This window comes from Erithacus rubecula, assembly GCF_903797595.1.
Source record: "Erithacus rubecula genome assembly, chromosome: 3".
Taxonomy (NCBI): Eukaryota; Metazoa; Chordata; class Aves; order Passeriformes; family Muscicapidae; genus Erithacus; species Erithacus rubecula.
The window spans coordinates 123,466,735-123,490,465 of NC_136689.1; the positions used below are offsets into that span (position 1 = coordinate 123,466,735).

At 38.6% G+C, this 23,731-nt stretch overlaps 1 protein-coding gene across 2 annotated transcripts; it reads left to right on the plus strand.

Annotated features, from left to right (window-relative positions):
* Positions 1-1,379: 1,379 nt before the first annotated feature.
* Positions 1,380-23,667, plus strand: LOC306799138 (Y+L amino acid transporter 2-like). Of its 2 annotated transcripts, none has more exons than XM_079299745.1 (10): positions 1,380-4,033; positions 10,341-10,858; positions 12,167-12,292; positions 14,615-14,759; positions 15,647-15,770; positions 16,481-16,584; positions 16,860-16,956; positions 17,474-17,623; positions 19,864-20,047; positions 20,751-23,667. In XM_079299745.1, exons 2-10 carry the CDS (start codon positions 10,357-10,359, stop codon positions 20,813-20,815), a joined length of 1,497 nt encoding a protein of 498 aa, XP_079155871.1. In that variant the 5' UTR covers positions 1,380-4,033; positions 10,341-10,356; the 3' UTR covers positions 20,816-23,667. The 2 variants fall into 2 exon arrangements, with proteins under 2 accessions (XP_079155871.1, XP_079155870.1); XM_079299744.1 differs by having other exon boundaries at positions 20,756-23,667.
* The last annotated feature ends 64 nt before the right edge of the window (positions 23,668-23,731 follow it).

Genomic DNA, 23,731 nt, shown 5'->3' on the forward strand with positions numbered 1-23,731 from the left:
CATCTTTGTTCTGCTGAGAAGTGATATAGAAAAGCTATACATTGTGTGGTTATAGCCACTTCATCTATTCTTGAAATCATATTAGGATGAAATCCAGAGCTTATTCATAAGGGCATTCTCAGTTAATACCTCTTTAACATTTCCTTTGTCATCTGCCTTGCCTTTGTCACCTGCCATCTTACCACCCCTTACCTTTGTCATCTGCCATTAATACTTCTCATGTCATGTTGCTAGATCAAACTTTTAACTCAGTTTTATTTTTGGTATTTACATGATGAGCAGTAGTTGGGTCGTACAAAGGTCAATCATGCCTTGCCTTGCCATGCTGGAAATAATGTGCAGAAGTCTCTTCTGCTATGACCTGCCTTAACCTTCTCCAGATCACATCTCTGCTGTCCTTCTTTGTCTGAAGGGTGGTTGACATGTTGATGCACAGATGGGGCCACCTGAGAGGAAAAGGTACGTGGTATTTTTTCACAAGACTTTAGTGACTTTATCTAGATGACTTCAAAAGTAGTGAAAAGATTGTTTTAATTTGTCAGAACACCACACAGGCAGATTATTTGTACAAGCTCTAATAATTACAATTTCTGCTGAGGCTATCTAAAATTAGGAGGGATTCAGAATTGTTTTTAATAAAGTAAGTTTTTGACATCAACTGGGTATTTGCCTTTTATTTTGCTTCTCTCTAGAGGCTATAAAATTAAGGTTAATTACATAGCTGGAGCCCAGGACCATGGTGCAATGAATGGCTGTGCTTTTCCTACAGCAGACCTAATGATGTCTAGCAAGGAGAGATCTGAGTGCCAGAACTGTGTGTTTCACTGCACATCACATTTTATGCCACAATTGTTCATTATTGGTGCTTAAAATAAGATTTGTATCTTGCAAGGTACCAAAGTAAAATTTCTTCAATGTGTGTCCAAAATTCATCATGTATTAGGAACTTTCCTGAGGACCCACTGTAAGCTACATGAGGGGAAAAAAACATCCTGCAGCTTTCAGAGTCTCCCTGCTGAGTCCTGCCTGTCAGTACAGAACTAGCCTGGTTTCTCTTAACTACAACATTAAATATGGCCCTATGGAGTCACATTCAGGAATGGTGCTGTCACACTGCTGCAATCCCTATGGGCTCCTTCTCTTCATGTGCCATGACCCTGAGGTGGCACAGCTGCAGGAAAAGTAATTTTCTACCCCCAACTCTGAATATTCCCGCATCTGTTAGGCCATGAGCATTCCAGCCAAAGCCCAGCCTTCCAAGGAAACCTTGAGGCCATTCAGAGTAAAGACTTGGGTTAATCTCCCTCCTCTTTCCTCAGACCCTGAGTCTCCCTCCATTAATAGAATAGCTCAATCATAGCACAGTAGAATATCACAATCATAGAATAGTTCAGGTTAGAAGGGACCCCTAAGGGTCAGCTAGCCCAGCCCTTCTGCCATGGTCAGGGACATCTTCAACCAGGTCAGGTCGCTCAGAGCCCTGTGCAGTGTGACCTTGGATGTTTCCAGGGCATCAGACACCATCACTCTGGGCAGCATCAACCCACCCTCTCCAATGTGTTAGGCATACACAGATTTTCTTGAGTGAAAGGGGGGAAGGGGCAGCCACTGTCGAGGCCTGGGAGATACAGACAAGGGCACAAGGAGAATTATTTGGGGTTGGCATGGGTTAAGAGACAGAGGTTGTGTACTTGTGTGCAGAGTGAAAGGTGTGAGGAGGTGAAAGACATGGGAGTCAATATGGGCCACAGTCTGTCACTTCTGATGTTTTACAGTTGTTTTAAGAGTATGTACATTCTTCACTTCTTCATTGCAATTCCTAACAGATTTTTCTGCTGTTTCACTCCAAGTGTAAAAGCTGCTGATGACTGACAATAAAAGCTTTTCTCTGAGTTTTTACAGGTCACTGAAAGCCTTTCAAGACGTGCATGTAGAACTGTCTTTGTACATGTACAGAGGGGGAAATAGAAGCATAGGACTACACATATTATTTTGTGTTTGTTGGCATTAGATTTTGTATTGTATTTTAGCACCTTGTCACTTAGCAGTGGCTGCTCCTTTGTTTCTGCTCCCATACCTGAAGTTAACATGATTGGAAGAAGTTTGTTGGTCTGTGAGCTATGTTCTCTCCTGCATTAACTTCATGGCAAAGTAAGTAAAGATCTGATTTTACTAAGATGACACAGATGGTGGCCCTTGTTTGTCATTCAGAGTCTCGCAGCTAATGGTAGAGGGTGTTTGGCAGTGTGTTTTCAGTCCGGGTTCAGTGCAAGTGCATCTGTTGTGGATGAGGACTGTAGGGGCTTGTGCTGGCTGAGGCACAGAGTTACAGAACAGGAGGAAGCAGAGGACTTGGCAGGGGAACCACTGAGCTGTTTGCTGCAGCTGAGCAATGGTATGAATGAAGAGGGCTCTGGAAATAATTGAAGTAGTCTTGCTTCCAGTGCAGCATATGAAAAGCCTTCCTGAGCAGTAATGGAAGTGTGGGCAAGAAACCAGAAAATGTCACGGGTTTATTCAGGCAAGCATGCCTTAACTTGCTGTTCAGTAAGGAAATGCATGTTTATATGTAACTAAGAAGAATCACTGTGAACAGTAAGTTGGTACAGGGGACACCTCACTACAAACATTCTTATCAAATCCTGAAATGCTGTAAAAATGAGTAAGAAAAACTTGTTGCAAATGCATTCACTTCTTTATATTGTCCATCTTGCTTACCTAAAATGCAAGATTTAAATGTAATCTTCCTTGGCAAAGGAACTAGATTTTGTATTTGCAGAATAGATGTCCAAGAAAAATCCTTTTTGTGCACAGTGCATGCTTTATGATTGCTCAATGTTAATTTATGTGCTGCTCCTGTAAATCTATTGCAAGTATCTAGTAGTGTGTAACCATGAGGGTCAGACCAATAGAAACATTAATGAAGAAAGGACTCTCTTTCATGTTCCAACATGCAGCTTCTACAGGCTTGAAACAAAGGGCTGAGGCTGGCTCAGAAGTAGGATAAATAGATGATATAAAGGTGGTCTGAGAGCAGAGTCCCTCAGTATAACACACAGTCAGAAAAACAGTTTGGTGCCCCAAATCAGAAACAGGACAAACTCAAGTTTAAAATTCAGAGTGAAAGTAATTACACATTCTTGAAAATATGCATTCTGGGCTTTAGGCTATAGTTTGTTAACATTGCCCTGGCAGAAGAAAAAGACTTCAAGATGACAGAGGCTCTGATTAACGAACATGGTGCTCAGCCTCTCTGTCCAACAAGGAACACACATTCCTGCAAAACAATCCTATTGCCAAAATTCTTCTTGCTACACTATAATGTACGTAACCACAAACTTGCAGGCAGCTGGAATTGTGCAATCCAGGCAGACTTAAAGAGCTCTCATCCTTCAGAGATAAAACAGCTTGAAAGCTGCTTATTCAAAGAATTTGTCCTAAACCTGCTTTGAATAGGGTCTTTAAGAAGCACAGCCATTTCTGTGTAAACATTAACTGTATACTTGCCTCAGCCTACCACAAAATGCATGTTACTTTAAAACGAAGAAGCAGGAGGAGCAGTGGCTTATAAAAGATTTGTGTTGTTTGTATTGCTCCCTTTGGTCGCTGTGGATTACAGAATGGAACGCGCAGCGTGATTCTGTGCTCCCGCTTGTCTTCTGGTTGCACTGCCCAAGCCATTGGAGGGATATCTGTTCTTGGACTCAAATATGGGTCAAATGTGGATTATGGTCCAGTCTGATGAAGTGCTGTTATCTGGTGCCTCAGCTCTAGTGACAAGACCTGCTGGATCAGCTCCTTCCAGATGAACTTTGGCACGAGTGCATCATTCTTCACGGAAAACAAAAATCCCAAGTTATTTCTCTTGCATTTATTAACTTTTTGTTAATATTTTATTTCCTAAAATCCAAGAAGATTTTGTTTTCTGGATGTTTATATGTTTCAGTAGACATTATGCTGTACACCATACTGGCTTTGCTAAAGAACATCATAGGACAACCTGTTTTTTCAGAAGACTAAGTGAATACACTGGGTAAATAATTTCTTTTGCTTATTTTTATCTTAGATTTATTTTAAAGCTTATTGAATTAAAATAAGATCTTAACACCAGATTCGCCTGTTTTGTGTCTCATGCACGTCATAAATTATTGTAAAAGGCATAGATCTATCATTCTTAAGAAAAATAATTGAGTTAATTAATATTTAACAATGTATAGATTAAATCTGGAAGAAAATCTGAGAGAAAAAAAAAACCAGAAAAGCATTCAGTTGTTTGAAAATAAATAATACCTATGACTTTCAGTTGACTACAACTCTTTGCTAGAAAGACTTTCTGATTTAGCAAGTTATGCCAGCAGAATAAACCTCTGTGTAGTGTTAGAAAAAATTTCATTGTGGCTTTCTAAATCAGCATGAAGGAATTAGACTGCATTAGTTATTCATGGCTTCAGTGACACATGGATGAAAGATTTCATCCCCTACCCCAACTTTCCTTTTGTTATATTTCTATCACAACTTTCTTAGAAATAAAGAGCAGCAGTTGTGTGCTTCTGCCTGCTACTGAACTCAGTTGAGGCTGTTTGGAGAAACCACATTCCAGGAGAGTTTGAGATCTTTCTTGAAAGCTCTCATTGATTTTAATATCCATGCTACTGTAGTAAAAATAGCAGGTAAGGCAAGGCTAAACAGAGTGAGACAAGAGGCTATTCATATAACATGTTACCTTACCCATCCTGGTGAAACAGAGGCATTTATTTAGAGCAGCAGCCTGAGAGGCACTGTTCTATTACAGCAGCCTTTCTGCTGAAAGAAGCAAGCATATCACCTACCCCCTGGTAAGATGCTAACTTCTCTTTTTAATCCCTCCTTAGATTTGGGCTACAGCAGCTTTTCTCTCAGATCTCCTCTGTGATATGCTTTGTGGTGGGAATGGAATGCTGAGGGTGGAGCAACTCCCTCCTGTGGGAAAGCCAGTCTATGACCATAGTAGTGCATTGGAGTATGTGAAGCAATAATTCATTAAATATTTTTATAAACATAGAAATTGGAAATCAAATGGAAATGTGCTTGTTTCCTATTGAGTGAGAAATGTTTGCTTCACATGAGATCAAAGTGGATTTTTTGTTGCTGTTGGTCAAGTCTTAGTATTATAATTTCTGAGAATATTTTATTTTATGCAGTTTCCTTATACTGCATAATTTTGTTTTATTTGCTTTCTTCATTGGGGCATGTCCAACAGTACAATCTGCCATGAATACTCCCTTTGAGACCTGTTGATGCTCATACTCAGTACTAGTGTTTTGAAGTTTGAACTATAGGCATTTTGAAAACTGCTTGCTCATCTGATTTCATATTCCAATAGCCATTAATATAAAATATATATGTTTGGATTTTTTCAAACTCTTGATCAATCTTCTACAGGCAGGAGAAAATTGCTCAGAATGTACTTGGAGAAAATAAGAAATTCCTCATGACTTTTGCAATAGCTTTGTACGTGCATATTGATTTCTAATACACATGTAATTAAAATGTGCTAGATTTTGATTTTGAATGTTATTCTTAATCTCACTAATTTTCTGACTGAAGCTAGTAAATATTGGAAATTGATGAGTATTCTTTGCGGGTTTGACTTTGCCTGGTTCATTGGTGGCATAGCACACTTTCATTATTGAGAAATTTTGTGGAGGTAGGCAAAATTCACTAAAAGAAGAGACCATGAAATGAGGTGTAAATCTGATGTCCAGCATGTTCCAACATCTTTCATAGGAGTTGGCTTCCTAAACGCCCTCATCTTCCAAGGCAATCTGCTGAAGTCAACATTAATTGATCTCTGAGACCTTATTGAGTTACCAATATTTCTTGAATTAAAAGATGAGAATTGCTAAATGCTCTAACAAATAGAAACACCTCAGTCCCTCTGGAAGGCTATGGAAAGTTTGTAAGGATCTAAGTTCCTATGGAAGTGCATAAGCAGTTCCCTGACCAAGCCTGGCTGAATCATTTGGCAAAGAACTTACCTCCTTAAGAAGGAAGCAATCATTCATGAAATGTAGACCCCTGAAGAATGGGAAGTGTCTGAGAAAATCCTGGCCTGCCAAACCAACCCTTACAGTAATTTATGGAAGAACTGTCTTTGATTCCAGCTCTAGTTTTCACCTACTATCAACTTGTCCCTTCTTCCTTCCCTTTTGTGTGACATTTGGCAGTGGTTTAAGTAAGAAACAAGCTATTGAAAATTATCTGTATATGGTGTTACTATTGCTTCTCAGATGTCAGTCTCCAAGGTCCTTTCTATTGCCTCTTTGCTCATACAGCTGTGAGGTAAACATGAAGCTGCAAAGGACTTAGGGTCATTATGTCTGTCTGGGCTCTCAAGGCATTGTGCTTTTCCTGAGAGGAAAATTTCCCTCCATTTATTGAGAAAGTCCCTAAGGAAAAGGAAGATCTGCATGAAAATAGGGTTCTGAAGTTGTGTAACAGAGGTCACCTGCTGACACAAGGCAGAGGCAGGTGTTGGCAGCTGTGTCATTCAGCCTGCTGCATCCTCTCAGGCACATTGATTCCAGAAACCAATAGCTCTTTCTGCTTGTCCCACTCCATAGGAGCAAGACAGCAAGGATCTTCTTAGCATCAGAAAGCTTTTACACTTTGCTCTTCAGACTTCATGTCCAAGAGTTGCTAAAATGTCACAGTTGAGATGGACATGTCACACAATGTTTACATTAAACACATGTTTATTATAACAGCATGCTGTCTTTTATACACTCCACAAGTTTACACTTTATTCATTGGTTACAACAGATCAACACAAACATTCATTAGTGCAAAGCAGTCTCCACCACTGTTTTCAACTAACTTTCACAAAACCTTTCTAAAATACTTCTTCCAGCTGCAGGTTTCTTCTTGCTTATCTTCCTCTCTTCTCTATCTCCATGCCAACAGCCTTGGTAAAATTCCTTTTAGAAGTAGATCTTATCAATTAACTCTCTCTGACTCACAGACCACCTGTCAGCCCCTTCCACACTAAAATACTGTACTGGTATTTTTGCTGCCATAAAGTTTTATCATCACAATACCCAAATATTTTAAAGCAGGATGCAAAGAACCTCAGTTTTTAAATTACTGCATAAATTAAAACTTTCTGGTCTCAGGAAGCCACTCCTGAGTGCTAGAAGCTTCACCAGGAATATTTGTCATCTACTATAATACAGGATTTTACTACTGAAAATGGCCACCCTGAAAGAAATCACCTTCTTAGAGCTGTGATGGCTGTCCCCAATAAGCTCTCAGTTAGTAGCTTTTGCTGTCTTTCACTTGGATTATGGGGACCCTCAAAATGTGGCCTATATGTCCATATTTTGGAGAAGACCTCTTGAAGCATTCTTGAATGCATAAGCTCCTCAGTTTAAGCTTCTTGGCACACCAGTTTAAGGCAGAAGCAACAGTGATGGTACTAGAAAGGGGTCATCATGGCATGAGGATGAAGTGATGGTGACAACAGCAGGACAGGACTACTGACCAGGTTCAGTAGGGAAAAAACAGCAGAAGCTACAAATGAGATAAAGAGTTAGACAACAGACACTGGGAATATCCTTGAATAGTTTTCATCATTGCCTGGAATGTAACAGCAGTAAATTCTTTATACACTTGACCAAAAAAAGTTTTTCTTATGCTATTATACAAGGAGATCTGTACAGGAGACTATTTCCTATATTCCATTAATTCTCTCAATAGCATGAAGACTTTGCTGAGAACAAGCATGAGTGAACTCAGTGAATCTTGAATTCATAGTCCTGAATAAAGAAATCAGTAACAGCTCCAACATTGGTATGGCACTGAATTAAATCAGTGCACTGTCAAAGCTGCTAGAAATGCTACTGTTGTCTTGGTGGAGGACAGGCAGAAGCTGTTTAAAATATTTTGTTCAGAAATTTATACTTTCAGGTGATGCAAATTAATTACAGTGAAGTTGCACATCTTGGTTATGGAAACTGGAAACTGATCCTCTTACCCTTTCATTCTCAGGCCATATTAATTTGTGGACTTAGTTGAGGATCTGGATAAAATCTTTGCTAATGTGACATGTCTCAAAGTACTGAATTTTGAACTCTTTCTTCTAATTATTTTTCTTTCATAATGGTTTCATCTGCAGTCACTTATTTATGGAAGAAATACTTCTGTACACAGCTCCAGTTGCACATTTTTAGAAATCAGAAATAATCTTTTGGTAGCACAAGAGATAAGAGAAAAATATGCAGAACATTGTGTTACTTAAGAAAATAATTTCAACTTTACCTTTGTGCCTCATGAAAGCTGAAGCTTGTAAAAGTGCTACTAGGCTTCAGTAGCATTGCCAGTTTAAATGATCAAACTCCCTTTAGCTAGCAGGACATCTGTACTAGACATCAAAGTTCAGGTTTGACAGCACATACACAAGTTACCTGTACCTACCAATTACTTGATGTATTCTTTTTTTGACTGAAATAGTTGTGCATTTCACAGCCAGAGCTTACATTTAAAAATCTGGGGAAAAAAAAATTAAAAATTGTACATTAAGCATAAGAAGAACAAGATGATTGTAAACCAGCTATGCTGTAAAAGGAGTATTAATAAAGAATTATGCCCAGATTTTTAGCATGCTGCTATCATGATGAACTCTCCAAACAGCTGCTATCATGGGAGGGGTTTCTGCTGATATTTCATGTAGCCATTGAGAACAAAAATTGAGACAGGAGGTTCTGGAAGTATTGGCCTGTATTTGGGGATGGGAAGGGTGACGTTTTCCTCCTTTCTGTCACACAGAAGGAAACAGGGGAGGCTTCTCTGGAATTTAAAGGAAGATATATGAATGATGTATTGGATGCATGGAACTTCTCCCTGCAAACCAGGAAGATGTTTTTTATTCATAGAGAGATGATGTGAGAAGTGGGAGGAGTCACTTGTGTGTGTGAGAAGGTGGTCAGAAAAAAAAGGACATTTTTGACAAGAGTTAATATTTAACTTTAGTCCGGTGCTCCCACAGTGTTCCTGTGGTTAGGGAAAGTGCCATTGGGATGAGAAAAGCATTTAATCTTTAAAGAGAGTTTGGCATCTTTTAATTTTTAATACTCATCAGGCCTCATTTGCTATTTGATCAATTAGGAAAGTGAGTTGCATGAAAAAAGCTGGGAAGGAACATATAGAATTATAATATATTAAGGGTTGCTAAAACAGTCGTATTTTACAAAAGAAAGCAAAACTTTCAGGAAGTCTGGAATGGGCAGATTGTTTTAAACTGGCCATTGACCCATGTTTTAACAACACAGATTTGTGAATCATGTGTCATGTGTAAATGTCATGTGTAAACATTTGTACTCAAATGGGGTTTGCTTTGCCAGTGTTGCATGGATGAGATTTGCTCTACTCAGGGAACTTGGATCTAGGTAACAGGATTTTGAGGAAGTTATCTTCAGAAGTGCTTTAGAGTGTCTGTGGAGGGGGGAAGGGAAGGAGAAACAATCCCTCATCCCAGGGACCTCAGCCCCAGAGCTGTGCCTGTGTGCACCAGGCCAACTGATCATGGAGCTGTGCAGTTAGGTTGTTTTCCCCAGCTCTCAGCATTCTTGGATCTTGTCCTGAGAGCGCCAGAGGGAGATGCTTTTACATGTTTTGTTGGACTCTCTTATACAGAAGTGTTCCAGGGACAGAATGTTCCATACTCAATCCCTGTGAATGCCAGTGGCTTCTCCTGAGAAGTCAAGTGAGGTTAATAGCTAAGCTGCATTTTTCACTGCAGCAGCAATCTCATCTCTAGGAGCAGTAAAACTAATTTTTTACCCTCATATTAACATTTACCTTGTGAGATTAGAGGTTTTGAGGCTCTTTTTCTCTTTTCTCTGGTGTTCCCCAGAAGAACAGTTTTCAAGTGAATGTCATTTGATGAAATAAAAAATAATAAAATTAAAATTATTTCTGGGATAAGAACAGATTTTAGGAAGAGATATTCTTGTAGAGGACACTCCAGCTGTATTCAAACTGTGTTTCCAGGGATACAGTGTCTCCTTCTTCCTCAATGTAATGTAACAAAGAATTATAATTCAAGACAAATAATAATTGTGAACTAAGAGTTAACAAAAGCTTCAGAATCTATAACCAAGGACAGTGACCTCATATTTATCCTTTGAAAGGGTATGCAACCATGAAAGTTAAAAAAATTCACTAGTGTGCTGCTCCTGAACTGCAAGATAAAATCAGTGAAAATAGTTGTCCTTTGTACCATTTATGCCTTGTATGTTAATTATCTTATCTATGTCTCTGATACCACATGTATTACAAAAGATGTTCTCTCCTCTTGTTTTCAGGTAATGTGAATTGAAGATGCCAGCCCCTTGGGAAATATGTTGCAATAAAAAGTCCAGAACCAAGAATGCAAAAGCTGAAATGGACAATATGGCAGAGACAAGTGAAAAAATGCAGATGAAGAAAGAAATCACTTTACTAAATGGAGTTTCTTTAATTGTAGGGAACATGATTGGCTCTGGCATATTTGTATCACCCAGAGGTGTTTTAATGTACAGTGCTTCCTATGGACTCTCACTGGTCATCTGGGCACTTGGTGGGATTTTTTCCCTGTTTGGAGCTTTGTGTTACGTTGAACTGGGAACATCCATCCTGAAATCTGGAGGCAGTTATGCCTATATTCTGGAGGCATTTGGGGCCTTTGTGGCCTTCATCAGACTCTGGTCTTCCTTGCTAATTATTGAACCAACAACTCAGGCAGTGATAGCAATCACATTTGCTAACTATATTGTCCAGCCAATTTTCCCCCATTGTGAACCACCATATGATGCAGTCAGGTTGATTGCAGCTGCCTGTATATGTAAGTAGTGATTGCTACAAGTTAAGAACTGTAATTGTACATGGCCAGAGGAGGTTTTTCTAAATTTCTATTTCTTTGCATTCTGTGAAAATAATTATTACCTATCTGAAACATATTCTTAGGAACTAATAATGTTTTATTTGGATGTCTTGTGTTTGGGGCTGGTATTACTAGAGGGGAGAGGAGAATTGCAATAATTTGTCAGGGATAAATTGTGACTGCTGATTAAAGATACATGTATGTCTATGATTCACTGGCCTAACTGGATGATAGGACACTGTCACATGCACAGATTCATTTATAAAATGAAGGCAAGAAGTTCTTTTGAGCATTGCAAAACCCTTTTTCTTCCTTTCAAAACTTAAGTATAGGTTATAGGCACGTCAAGGAAGCAGAAGCAAAAACGAATGAGACTTCTAGATAAGAAATAGCCCACTTTGACCATGAGCACTCTAGGTCACCATGGCACATTTGTTCTGCTCTCTTCTCCAGCAGCTGGGCTTCATCCCTGGTCCCATTGCACACCATTGCCTTTCCTCATCTATCTCTGTTCTGAATCCTGGGATTGCAAGGGGGAGAAGTTGCCTGTGATGTGTGTGTGTGCTAGAGTGAGAACAGATGGGCACAAGGCTCAGCCCCTGGCTGGACCTTTGCCAGCCAAGGGACAAACCTGATTGCAGAGGATATGGAAAAAGGAGGAAAGGAAAACTGGTTGATCCCACCCACTCTCTGCAACCAACTGCTTTGTTATTTTTGTTCTGTCAGAGCTGGGACTGGAGAGGACTCTGTAAGTAAGTGCTGTGCAAGCTTCAGACTCAGGGCCAAAATAGGGACTCTGAGCCATGAGCAAGGAGTAACAGCGTGCAGGCCTGACTCAATTCAGTATCTTTTCCACAGAAGTTGTGCAGAAGTTGTCCTTATTCTATACGTAAACTAGAACTTAACTCCGCATGAAGAAATTTGTGACATACAGGATGAAAGAACTATCATTTGCATGTAACCAGCTCTTGTTGAGTTTAGTAGAATCTAAATATTACTTAAAAGGAGAAGGAGTTAGTCCTAAAATTTAAAAACTGATGTGTTTTATCTTACCTACTGTCATGAAATCAGTATTCTTTAGAAAACCATTGTGTAAATTTTAAACCAGGTATTTCATTTTAATAAATCTGAGTGCTCCTGAAGTGGTGAAATTTGATTCAGTTTTACTCCTTGAAAGAACAGTGGTATCTAGAAAAATGAGTTTGAAATATAACTAAAGTGATGTTAAACATCCAGTGCTCCTTTCATGCATATTCTTTTTCTCTGCAGGTTCCTTAACATTTATTAATTGTGTTAACGTAAAGTGGGGTACCCGTGTACAAGACATTTTCACATATGCAAAAGTTATGGCTCTTATCTTGGTGATATCTGTTGGCCTTTACAAAATTGGCAAAGGTAAGTATAATTTTCATTTACCTAAATTCTATGCAATTAATCATATGTGATTCAAAATCATGTAGGGATGATTTCAAATTATTTCAAAATCCATGTAGGAAGATCTTTAAGACTTACAAATGAAGTGTTGTTTATTCTGGAAAAAAGAAGATCAGATGTATTTTATGTTTTGTTAACCAATAGGGGGTTAATTATTCAGGTCAAGTCCTGTGCTGCTTGGTCTGAATAGCAAATAGCAGCTGAATTAACATCACTTTACTGCTGTCTAGTTCAAAGTCAGCCTCGGTGTTTGACTCATGCATTAGTGCTTGCCCTATAACAGGACAGGGAAACAGAAATTGTATTTCTTCTCACCACCATTCTCCCCCCACCTCACCTCACTGGTGCCACCCCCAGCCACAGCACCCTGCCCAGGGAGATGACAGAGAGGGTCAGTCATAGGTGGGATTTGTGGGAGGGTGTGTTTGTTCTAGAAACAAAGGAGGAGACTGCAACAGTGCAGTTCTGTGAATCACTGGGCATGGTGTTACTGTAAGGCATCACAGGGCAGATGAGCCACCTCCTACCAGCAATAACTGGACTGAACTGAGCACACTACAAAGCTGGAGAGCAGTGGATTCTGGTGATACCTTAGAACCTTGAATATGGCAATAGATCGTTGAAGTCTAAAGAAACCTGAACAACCAAACCCAGTTCTAAGGGCAGAGATGTGAAGATTCAGAGAAGAAGTCTTGCTTCAGGGTCACAGTTGCATGAAGGAGTAGTTCCCTCATAAAACTGGTGCAGTTTTGCAAAAGTGTGATTCTGTGATGTCACCTCTGTAGCAGCATTGCCCCTGCTTTCAAATTGCCTCCTTCAAAGCTGCCTCCCATCCTGCTCACTGGTGAGCTGTTGGACCCAGGGGCTGCTCCCTCTGGTCCCACATGGAGCCCACTTTGTTTCCTCTGCATTGCTCTGTGGGCTCAGAGAGGGTTAAAGAATAGAGGAAACATTATGGTGAGGCACACAAAATGCTGAGAGCTTTTACTGGTAGTAAAGGTCTCATCTCTGCTTTGTTTAAGCAGAACTGAGCACTTAAATACAGGAAAGACTGGGAGTAGAATGATGTAAATTTCTGAGGAAGCTGTGATTAAGTCAATGACCCTTTTAAACTCAGTAGCTGTTTTAATGAAAAGGAGAGCCATGATATTTTAGCCCTGCCATATTCCTACTGATGTGTTTGGATGCACTGCTTGTGTTAAAAGACTGTAAATAGATCTGATTTTGAATATGAGCTGCCTTTAGGAAAAAAAAAAAAAAAAAAAGACAAAAAAAAACCAAAAAACCACCAAAAAACCTTCAAAAACCAAAAAAACCTCTTGAACATTTTTGACTTTTCTTTCTTTTACTTTCCAACCATTTCTTTCTCCAAAGTATGAGTACATCTCATAGCTTCTCTTATTTGGTTCAGTATCCTGCTCTTCAATGACTGAATTGCTTTTGTAGTACCTATAAACTCCTTAGCTGAATCAGTGCTTTAATTTTACAAAAAGAGACATTACTTTCTTTCCTAATTGAGGTTTCAGCATGTTTCTGTCTTCCCTTAATACTTAACCCACTTCCATTTTCATTAGATAGTCAGCTTTTCTTCTGCAAACTCAGTAAGGCCTTTCTTCCCCTTTCCAGGATGGCAGTGAAGGCTTTTGCAGTTTCACAGACATTTCTCCTATTTTGCAGCATTCTGCAGTTGCCATCTCAACTGATGGAGCTAAACTACAGCGGAATTTTGAAAGGAAAGATTTTTAATTTCATCTGTTAGTTTTGGGGAACACCCTTGAGGGTCAGAGCATCCCACTGACATCCATGGCTAAAGGAGGTCCCCCTCTCGTGGCCACTAATGAATCTGGTGAAAATAAAAGTATAGCTATCAGGAAGAAATACGAGACAGATTCAGGAACTGAAACTGGGTTTGTCAAGCACCTCATCCTGGCTGACAGGGTACTGCATGCCCTTGGTATGGCTCCCTCCTTTGGCAATGTCAGAAGCAGTAACGTCAGAAGAGGACTTTGTGAATTCTGGTAGCATTACAAAAGTCACATCCAAATAACAAACATGTGAAAATGTTCTGCTTTCTCCCTGTGCAAGTGTAGCTGTCTGAACATCTCTCTGAAACTCTCCTGTTAGTTGAGTGAAAATGTAGGTTGTGCACTTTTAGATGCAGTAATGACACCTGGATGCAGTGGGGGGTTATTTCCTTTGGTTAGCTGACACTCCAGGTGGAGTGCCCTTCTAAGTTGCAATCCTTGAAATGTAACAGGCAATTGGCACCTGCCATTTGTACAGGGGAAACAGAAAACCTGAGATCTCCCTTCGAGGGCTCAGCCACCAGCCCAGGGATGATCGCCCTGGCTCTCTACTCCGCCCTCTTTTCCTACTCAGGATGGGACACACTCAACTATGTCACTGAGGAAATGCAGAATCCTGAGAGGTAAACACATGCTTTTCCTTTGAATCACTGGCAGGTGATGGCAGGATGACCCACTCTGTATTTGTTTCTGATTGGAAATTAGTCGAATTATTTTTTCTCTAAAAACCTTAATTTTTTTTCAAATGAAAGAGTAAGTAGTACTTTCTGATTGTTGTACTCATTTATCAGCTGTATCACACTAATGAATCATTTACATGTATATATATATTTTACATCTTACACTTTAACAGACAATTTTTTAAAGAAAGAGAACATATCCCTGCTGAAAGCAAGGAAAAGCAAAGGTGCATCTAGCCCTCTAAAATTTCCTGCTTCTTTGCAGTTAGACAGAATTATTTTTCCAAACATTTTTTTGCCACCAGTAGAGTAAGACTGTGTCAGATTTATGGCTTTTATAATGTGATCTTCAGCATTACTATTTATGGGCAAATATAACCTCCTCCCTTCTGTAGGGATGCCAGCCCTGTGGGAGTTGTATGCATCAGCCACTCAAGCTGATACAGTCCATCTTGTCTTGGGACATGCATAGGTTATGAGTCAGGAAAAAAAATGCCACAATCAAGAAAATACCTAAGTCTGAAGTTAAAGCTCATTTTTGAGAGCTCTCTTAAATTGCTGCATATAGCAGACAGTGTATTATATTAAATTTAGATTAAGGGTTGTTTTTTTCTAAACTTGTGACAGCCACACAAGCAACAAACTAAGCTTTTTATGGAATTGCTTCACACATGGCTGCATGTTATTTTGTAAACCTGTGATTCAAAATGATGGATTATAAGACATGATGAAGGTATCCATTCACAAATGCTTGAATGTGGAAACAATCTTCTATTTAGGTGCTTCTCATTTGAATAACATGAAATAATTTTTCCATTTTCCTTTTGCAGGAACCTACCTCTTTCTATTGCAATTTCAATGCCTATTGTAGCTATTATTTACCTGTTGACTAATATAGCATACTATGTAGTGCTGGACATGTCAGCTCTCCTCACAAGTGATGCGGTGGCTGTGGTAAGTTGTGGAACTTAACCCAAACAAAAGACACCACAGGAAAACTTCAGGTAGCATGCTTGGCAAACAGCTGAAATACTGTCATGCTGAAGGCTGCTTAAAACATTTTTCTTATATAACAGTACCAGCACATTAGAAGGTATCAATAATGTATCCAGTAAATCTGCTCTTGAAAAATCATCTTGTATGCTCTGTAAATCCTGCTCTTAATACTTCATCACAGGAAAGATGCTTTTGTCAGGATGAAAGAGGCATAGAAAGTCTGGGTGTTTGGAGAACCAGGTTTTTGTTATCATTCTAATGTACAGTATGTAATGTTTAATGCTGCATGACCTCAGCAATATTTTCAATGCAGAAATGTGCACTGAAATGTTTTTTAAAACCTTATCAATACTTTATACAGGAATGATAATTCATGGATCACTATAGTTAAGATTTGTCAGAATACTTTAAAGCCAACTAATCATCTTCTTTTCCATCATTGAATTTATCTAGGAATAGTTTTAAGATTTTTTTAATGTATCTGACAATTTTATTTTGATACTGATCAGCTTTTTCAAATCCTAATTTCCTATGTCATTATTGGGTGTCATAAAAAAGCATGGGCTATGACACTACATTTGGGACGATGAGCTTTCATGAGAGTTTCTCTGGATTATCCATATGCCTAACATAGTGACCCTCATCCTTATTTTTTTTTCCTTTTACAGACATTTGGAGGTGAGACCCTTAGTCATGCCAAGTGGATAATTCCTATAGCAGTGGCCATGTCTTGCTATAGTGGCTTAAACTCATCAATTATTGCAGCATCTCGGTATGAAATATAAGATTTATTTTAAATAACTGAAAAGGAATCATTAATCTGCATTTTTTACTACTGTTTGGTAATTTTTGCTGTGTCAAGTCATTCAGTTATGATGGAGGTATTATTACAATCAGACATCTTCTCATGATGAGCACCATTTGATAAACTAAAGGCACTTGAGAAGAGAGCACCACTTACAACAGAGTACTAAAAGAATTATTTCTTTGCTTTGCCAGGAAGCTAAAAGCTATTAATATGGTTGAGTTTCCTTTGGTTTTTTTTAGACTTTTCTATGTTGGAGCCAGGGAAGGACACCTCCCTGTCAGTCTGAGCTTGATTCACATAAAGTGCTTCACACCAGTCCCTGCTCTCCTGTTCAATGTAAGTGACACCCCTGCCTTGTGCCTGCTGGGGCAGTTGGGGTTTGGACCTCTGGTAAAACATCTCTGCTCTGCCCTGGATTTCTCACAGGCTTCTTCTGCCCTAGGGACATCTTCTGCAAATGTCCAAAATTTCTAAACCTCCTTGAGGAGGTGGGACTGGAGTTATTTGGGCTGATAAAGTTTTTTTTCCAGTGGAAAGAGAATGGATTGATTCATATTCTACATTCTCCAGCAATATTAGTAAGAAGTACAGTAGCATTGCTGAGAAAATAGAGAATGGCTAAAGATGTAATGGTATAGACAGGAGCTGTTTGAGTCTCTAATGTGAGCTTTTTTTGGTTGTTCTTTGCAGGCAATATAGCACAACTGCAGGGCACAGAATTTACTCTAATGCTCTCAATTTATGAGTGGGCTGATATCCTAAGGTTGTACAAATAGGTCACAAACAGGCCAGTTTATAATTTTACTCTGTCTTTATTTTCACATTAAAAACTCTTTGTTTTTATTATCTCTAGGGCTTAATGACTTTGCTTTATCTCCTTGTGGAAGATGTTTTCCTCCTTATTAATTACTACTGCTTCAACTACTGGCTCTTTGTGGGTCTATCAATTGCAGGACTAATATATCTGAGATACACTCAGCCACATAGACCACGGCCTGTTAAAGTAAGTAAAAAAGACAGGGAGAAAGCTCTAAAAGCCAGCTAATGCATGTGTTCATATGATCATTAATATCACAATCATAACAGCACCACTTTTATTATAGATTATTTAGTAGCCATAGAAATTCAAAATACAAGATGAAGGAGCAAAACACATTAGAGTCCACAAGAACATCTGTTATGGTAGTTTTGCTGCGAGATTGAAATTATATAGACCATTTACTCATCTTTCATTCAGACTTAGAATAATTTTTGTTTCAAAACAAATAAGGAATGAGTGAATAAATGTCTGGGGGTTTTAGCCCATCCTGGAAGAATAGCAGACCTCAGTAGAACTGGTGATGGAGGCTACAGAGAGGTTAACACTCTGATCAAACCTACATGATTTAATAAATACAGTAAAATCCCTCCAAAGCCCATAAATATCCACAATTCTGCCCACATAGGAGTTCACTTAAATAATCAAATATATTTTTGAATGTTCCCTCCCACTGCATAGTGGTCATAGACAGTAAAATGCAAGTTTAATGATTGACTTATATGAGCATTTGACTACCAGATCAGGGAGACTGCACAGAAACATAGTGTGCCTAAAACCTGTTTCTAGTTTTAATCCAGTGATTGTGCAGGAAGCAAGGGTGGAAACACACAGAATGCACACAAAACCAAGCACTGGCTCCCGTTTGTTGGCACCATGACCTGCATTTTGGCTCTGCAGTGATGCAGCAAAAATCAAGAGAATTACAAATTAATACCCCCCCAAATATTTCTTCTTTGTCAATCTCTCTTCCTAAACTTCTGCATCATTTTACAAACACATTTTCTTTCTATTTAAGTGTAACATCCTGATTAATTTTAAAAAAGGGTTCAAACAAAGGATAAAATATCCTAAGCACCTTTTGCTAGAAATCTTCCCAAATTTTCTTAAAGCATGTTCTCACTCAGTTTCCAAACTTTCCACAAAATATGTGGAAGATAAAGATTAAATCTTGCCTTATTGGCAGTTTTGCCTCTGATTCTACTAAGGATTACAGTCAGATTATGCACAATGACTGTTTAATTCCTGTCAGCATTTGCCAGCTTAGTCAACACCACAAGTCCACATAACCATTTCCTTTTCTGAAATGTAGCAGTTGGTTTTCATCAACTTACATTTTTAACCTTTATAAGGAAAAAAGAAAGTATTTATACCAGTAAACTCTCACTAATTTCATCTGATATTCAAATATCAGATATCCTGATATCCTGGACCCTTGAGAAGGCTCATTACTAGAGACAGTAAAAAAAAATAGTGAAAAATAAATTCATAAAGAGGTTATTGAAACTTGCATTGAATCATAGAATCATAAAACATTAAGGTTTGGAAGGGACCTTAAAGATCACCTAGTCCTAACCACCCCTGCCACAGGCAGGGACAACATCTTTTCCCAGGCAGGGACAGATCAGTTTGCTCAAAATTTTATTCAACTCAGCCTTGAACTACTGCAAGAGTTGAGCATTCCACAACATCCCTGGGCATCCTGTTCCAGTGTCTCACCACTATCACAGTAGAGAATTTCTTCCTAATACCTAACCTAAATTTCCCCTCTTTCAATTTGTACCCAATACTCCTTGTCCTATCACTACAGTTCCTGACAAAGAATCCCTCTCCAGCTTCCCTGTAGGCCCCCTTAAGACACTGGAAGGTTGCAATGAGGTGTCCATGCAACCTTTTCCTCCCTTGGTTGAACAATCTCAACTTCCTCAGCTGCTGTTGTAGGGAAGGTGCTCCAGTCTTCTTATCAGCCTCGTGGCCCAGTTTTCCTTATTTGTGATATGGTATTTGCTAAATCCCCACAAAAAATGGTTGTAAATCAGTCCATTAGCTCTACAACATCAAGATGGTAATTGAAGGTCTAGTGAGGTAGTTCCCAACCAAAACTACATGTAAAAATTCAGAACTGAAGTTGGAGAAAGCTACCCATTACTTAACGTACTTCTTTCAAAAGCTGATATTTAACTAACTGTAAAGGAACTGAGTTTATGCAGGCCTGAAAAAAATAAAATAGTCAGATGCTCAGATGTGTACCAAATAAGAGCTCTCAACAGTGTACACTAACATATTATGCTAACTGTAAGCAGTCAAAAGATTGTGCATACTTTTATTATTGGCATGTCTAACTTTAATCTGCAAAGCCTGTATTTTTACAATAAAGTATTTGTTGCATCTTTTAACAAATGTTGTAATTTTTTTTGTCTTCACAGCTTAGCCTCTTCTTCCCTATAGTATATTGTTTGTGCTCCCTATTCCTGATTATAGTGCCTCTCTACAGTGATACAATCAATTCCCTTATTGGTGTTGGGATTGCCCTCTCAGGCATTCCTGCATATTATTTGGGAGTCCATCTGCCAGTTGAAAAACGACCTAAATGTCTACTTTGGCTCTCTGGTAAGCAGCATCATGTCCCAGTCACTATGGCAAAACCTTGGTCAGAAAAAGGAGAGAATAATTTTTCCTAAAATCCTTTTCTTTATGAAGTTTTGCTATGCTTTGATATGTGGCATGTCTGAGTTTCTCTGCATTATCACACGATCCTGAAAACAAAACCATGCTTACCTGTGCAAAACTGTCCAATATGTGGATGTCATATGAAATTTGTGGTGCTGAACCATTTCAGTATGTTGGCTCAATAAAAGCCATGTAGGATTTTGAATACTAAACCTAAGCATTTTAATGCCCTGGAAGGCAGAAATATCAGTATGTCTTCACTTTCCATCCAAGGAATGGAACAATCCAAATCAGAGAGGCCCACAGATTTTCAGAAGCAATGAAATAATTAATTATTGGCTTGAAGCATAGTTGCCAGTCTTCAAATCCAGGCAGTCCTAAAAACCAAATATTTAATATTTTTATTTATTATACTTTTAATTCAGCTATCAATTCAATTAAAATGTTGATAAGAATATGATTAAAGAAGAATATCAATTTAATTATTGACTTCTTTTGCCTTTAGCTATTTATAACATATGCTTAATTCTATTGATTAAGGTGTATCAAGATTTTCCTAATACCTGTGTACTGTTTTCAAATCCTCAAAATCCAGATGTATATCTAAGATACATTATAAATTTCTCTCACACTTTTTTGCCAGTACAGCTACAACAACGAAGTATGTTCAGATGCTCTTCTACTGTTCTCTGTCAGACCTGGACCTAGACGTGGAACCCACAGCAGCTAAGAGTAAATAGAACTGACTCAACTTTGAGAATTGTGCCTTGACATCTCCTGTCTGGAACAACTTTTGTCATCTGAGGTTCATGTTCAGTTATTCTAGAGCACTAACCAGGGTACTCTGCATCAGTTTGATGTCTGTTAAGTTGTGATGGTTTTATAAAACACTCTGTTTTCCAGGATTTTTTTTAAAAATTCTGTTTGTTAATAGCGAGTTATCATGTAAGGTTTTGAAACTATAAAGCACTTAATGATCAAATATTTATTGATAGATAAGTGCTGAATATTAAATGCAAAAGAAAAGTAAAAAAAATATTAGATCAGATCTTTGCAAAATTCAAAGTCTGAGTTTGAAAATAGAAGCCACAGTAGTCTTCTAAAAATGCAACTAAATTCTTAGCCAAAGCAAAAAAATTTATATAGTTCTTGTTGGTACACGTTTTGAGCTTTAATATTAGTGTTGGACTATTCTAATGAATAATTCCTGGCATATGTAGTTTACCAAAAGCAGAAAACCAAAGGGTTTGGTCATTTAAGTTCTGTGAGAAGTTTTCTTTTGATGATGGTCCACACACTTTACTCTTTTGTAGAAAAGGTATTTCCAACAAAGAAATGATACCATCGTTCAGAATAGTTTTGCTTTCCAGAAAAACAGTCTGCCATGGAGAACTTCAGGCACTGGGTCACATTCCATCTAGTGTATATTCAGGGAAAACACCTTCTCAGACTGTCCTTTGCTTGCCTACAAGGATCAAAATCAAGCTGATATTTCCACAGTGGAACTTATGAAATTCACAAGGACAATTTAAAAATTTATGTTTTTCAAAATTCCTTGAGCCCCTTCCTAATCCCTGAGATCTCACCAGTTTCTGCTGGCAAGGTAGCCTGCAGGTCTCCTACTGTGCACACAGAGAGCCTCCAGATAGGTCTTCACAATCTGCAGGTGCCTGTTGCACAGTCCCCAGCACAGACAAGTGCACCCACCAGTAGGTGCCATGAAAGAAAAGGGCAGTTAAGAGCTAGGGATGTTCTCTTGAACATTTACTTTTTCAGTGTGGCACACAGGAATGTGCAACTAGTCCTAATCCTTAGTCTCCTGAAAAGGAAAAGACAATAACTGTTATGGGAAAAAAAAACCAAAAAAAAAAAAGGCACCAGTCTTGCAACCTAGACCTTAAAATGCTTCAGCTCTAATATGGTTTGTTGACATGCAGTACCATTTGTAATCCTTGTTGGCAAGTCATACTTCCTTTCTGTTTTTATATTTAAATGTATCACGCATTGTTTTCAATTTGAATTTTGCCATTCCTTTTCAATTAACCTTGACTAACGTAATTTAATCTTAATCAAGTCTTTGTAGCTTCCAGAATTTTTGTGTATTATTGATGTCTGTTCAAAGAAAGAGCAATGGAACAGGCAATTCTTACTATTTAAGCCTCTCTTCACTCCCTCCCCACATTGCAAAAGTCATTTGGAGGATTGTAATTTCATGCATCTAGGGTGTAGATTAATTTGCCCAGCTCAGAACATCCCCACGTACTCTTCACACACAGTATAGTGTTACAGTATAGCACCACTGTGATGCTGTCCTATGAGTGCACAGGAATTCTGCATTTTCACCTCATCTCTTACAAAGCACTGGTTAGTGACAGAGCTGTGGTCCCTGACTGTATCAGAGCACAGAGAGAGTAAAAACCCTCCAAGCTGGCACCAAACTTAACATGAACACCTTTGTGTCCACAGAGTTCAAAGTCATGCTTGGTACTGAGCCATGTCACACCAAGGCAGCACTGCACCATCCTCTGAAGTTTTTCAATGCAGGACCAAAGTTTCTAAATTATTTGGGACACCAGAGGTCACATCTCAGGTGGTAACAGCATACATTACAGGGAAATATACATAAGAGCTACAAAATAAGAAAATTCCAAACAAAATTCTGAGCTGAGAAGCTTCTTTTGTTGTCTGTTCTTTGACAATTTTTTTCTATTTTTTTTCTTTATTTTAAATGAATCTGTGTATTGGGTCTGTCTGGGATAGAGTTAATTTTCCCCACACCAGCCCTCACAGTGCTGTGCTGTGCCTTGGTAGCTGCAAAGGTGTTGATAACACACCAGTGTTTTGGCTGTTGCTGAGCATCAGTGCTGTATCCCCAACATTCCACTCCCAAGCAGTAGGCTGGCAAGATTCTGGGAGGGGACATGCCTGGGATAGCTGACTCAAATTAACCAAAGGGATTTTCCATACCATATGACATCAGCTTAGCTATTATAAAAGTTAACAGGAGGAGGAAAGTGGGCATTTTTAATTTAAAATGTTTACATTCTGGAGAAATCACTAGCCATCTTGAAGCCCTACTTCCCAGGATGTGGTTGGACATTGCTCACTGATGGAAAGTAGAGAATAAAATATTTTTTTTCCTCTTCGTTTGTGCTTCATACATAAACTTTTGCTTTTGCTTTAGTAAACTGCTTTATCTCAACCTACAAGTTGTTTTCCATTCTTATTTTCTCTCCCTTGTCCCACTGAGAAGGGAGTGTGATAGAGAAGATTCATGGGCATTGGACATCCAACAAAGGCCAACTCAGCACAGCCTTTTGACTTCCTGGGTGTGATGCATAAGCCTTCGTTTTCTTTCTGGACAGAAGAAAAGTAATAGTCAGATACAAGGTCATAAATGTAAATAAAATTACTGAGATTCTCTGAACATTGGAATCTCAGAAATGTTAATGTGATTGTTAATTTTTCACTCCTTACAAACGTAAGTTATTGTCAAATATCTAAAGCAAGTCATAGATGCGTAAAGTGTTTAAACAAATAAACATCTGATTCTTGGAAAATGCTATATGTGTGGCTTTAAAGCATAAAAAAAGTACTGTGAGATAAATTTACCCTGCTTTACAT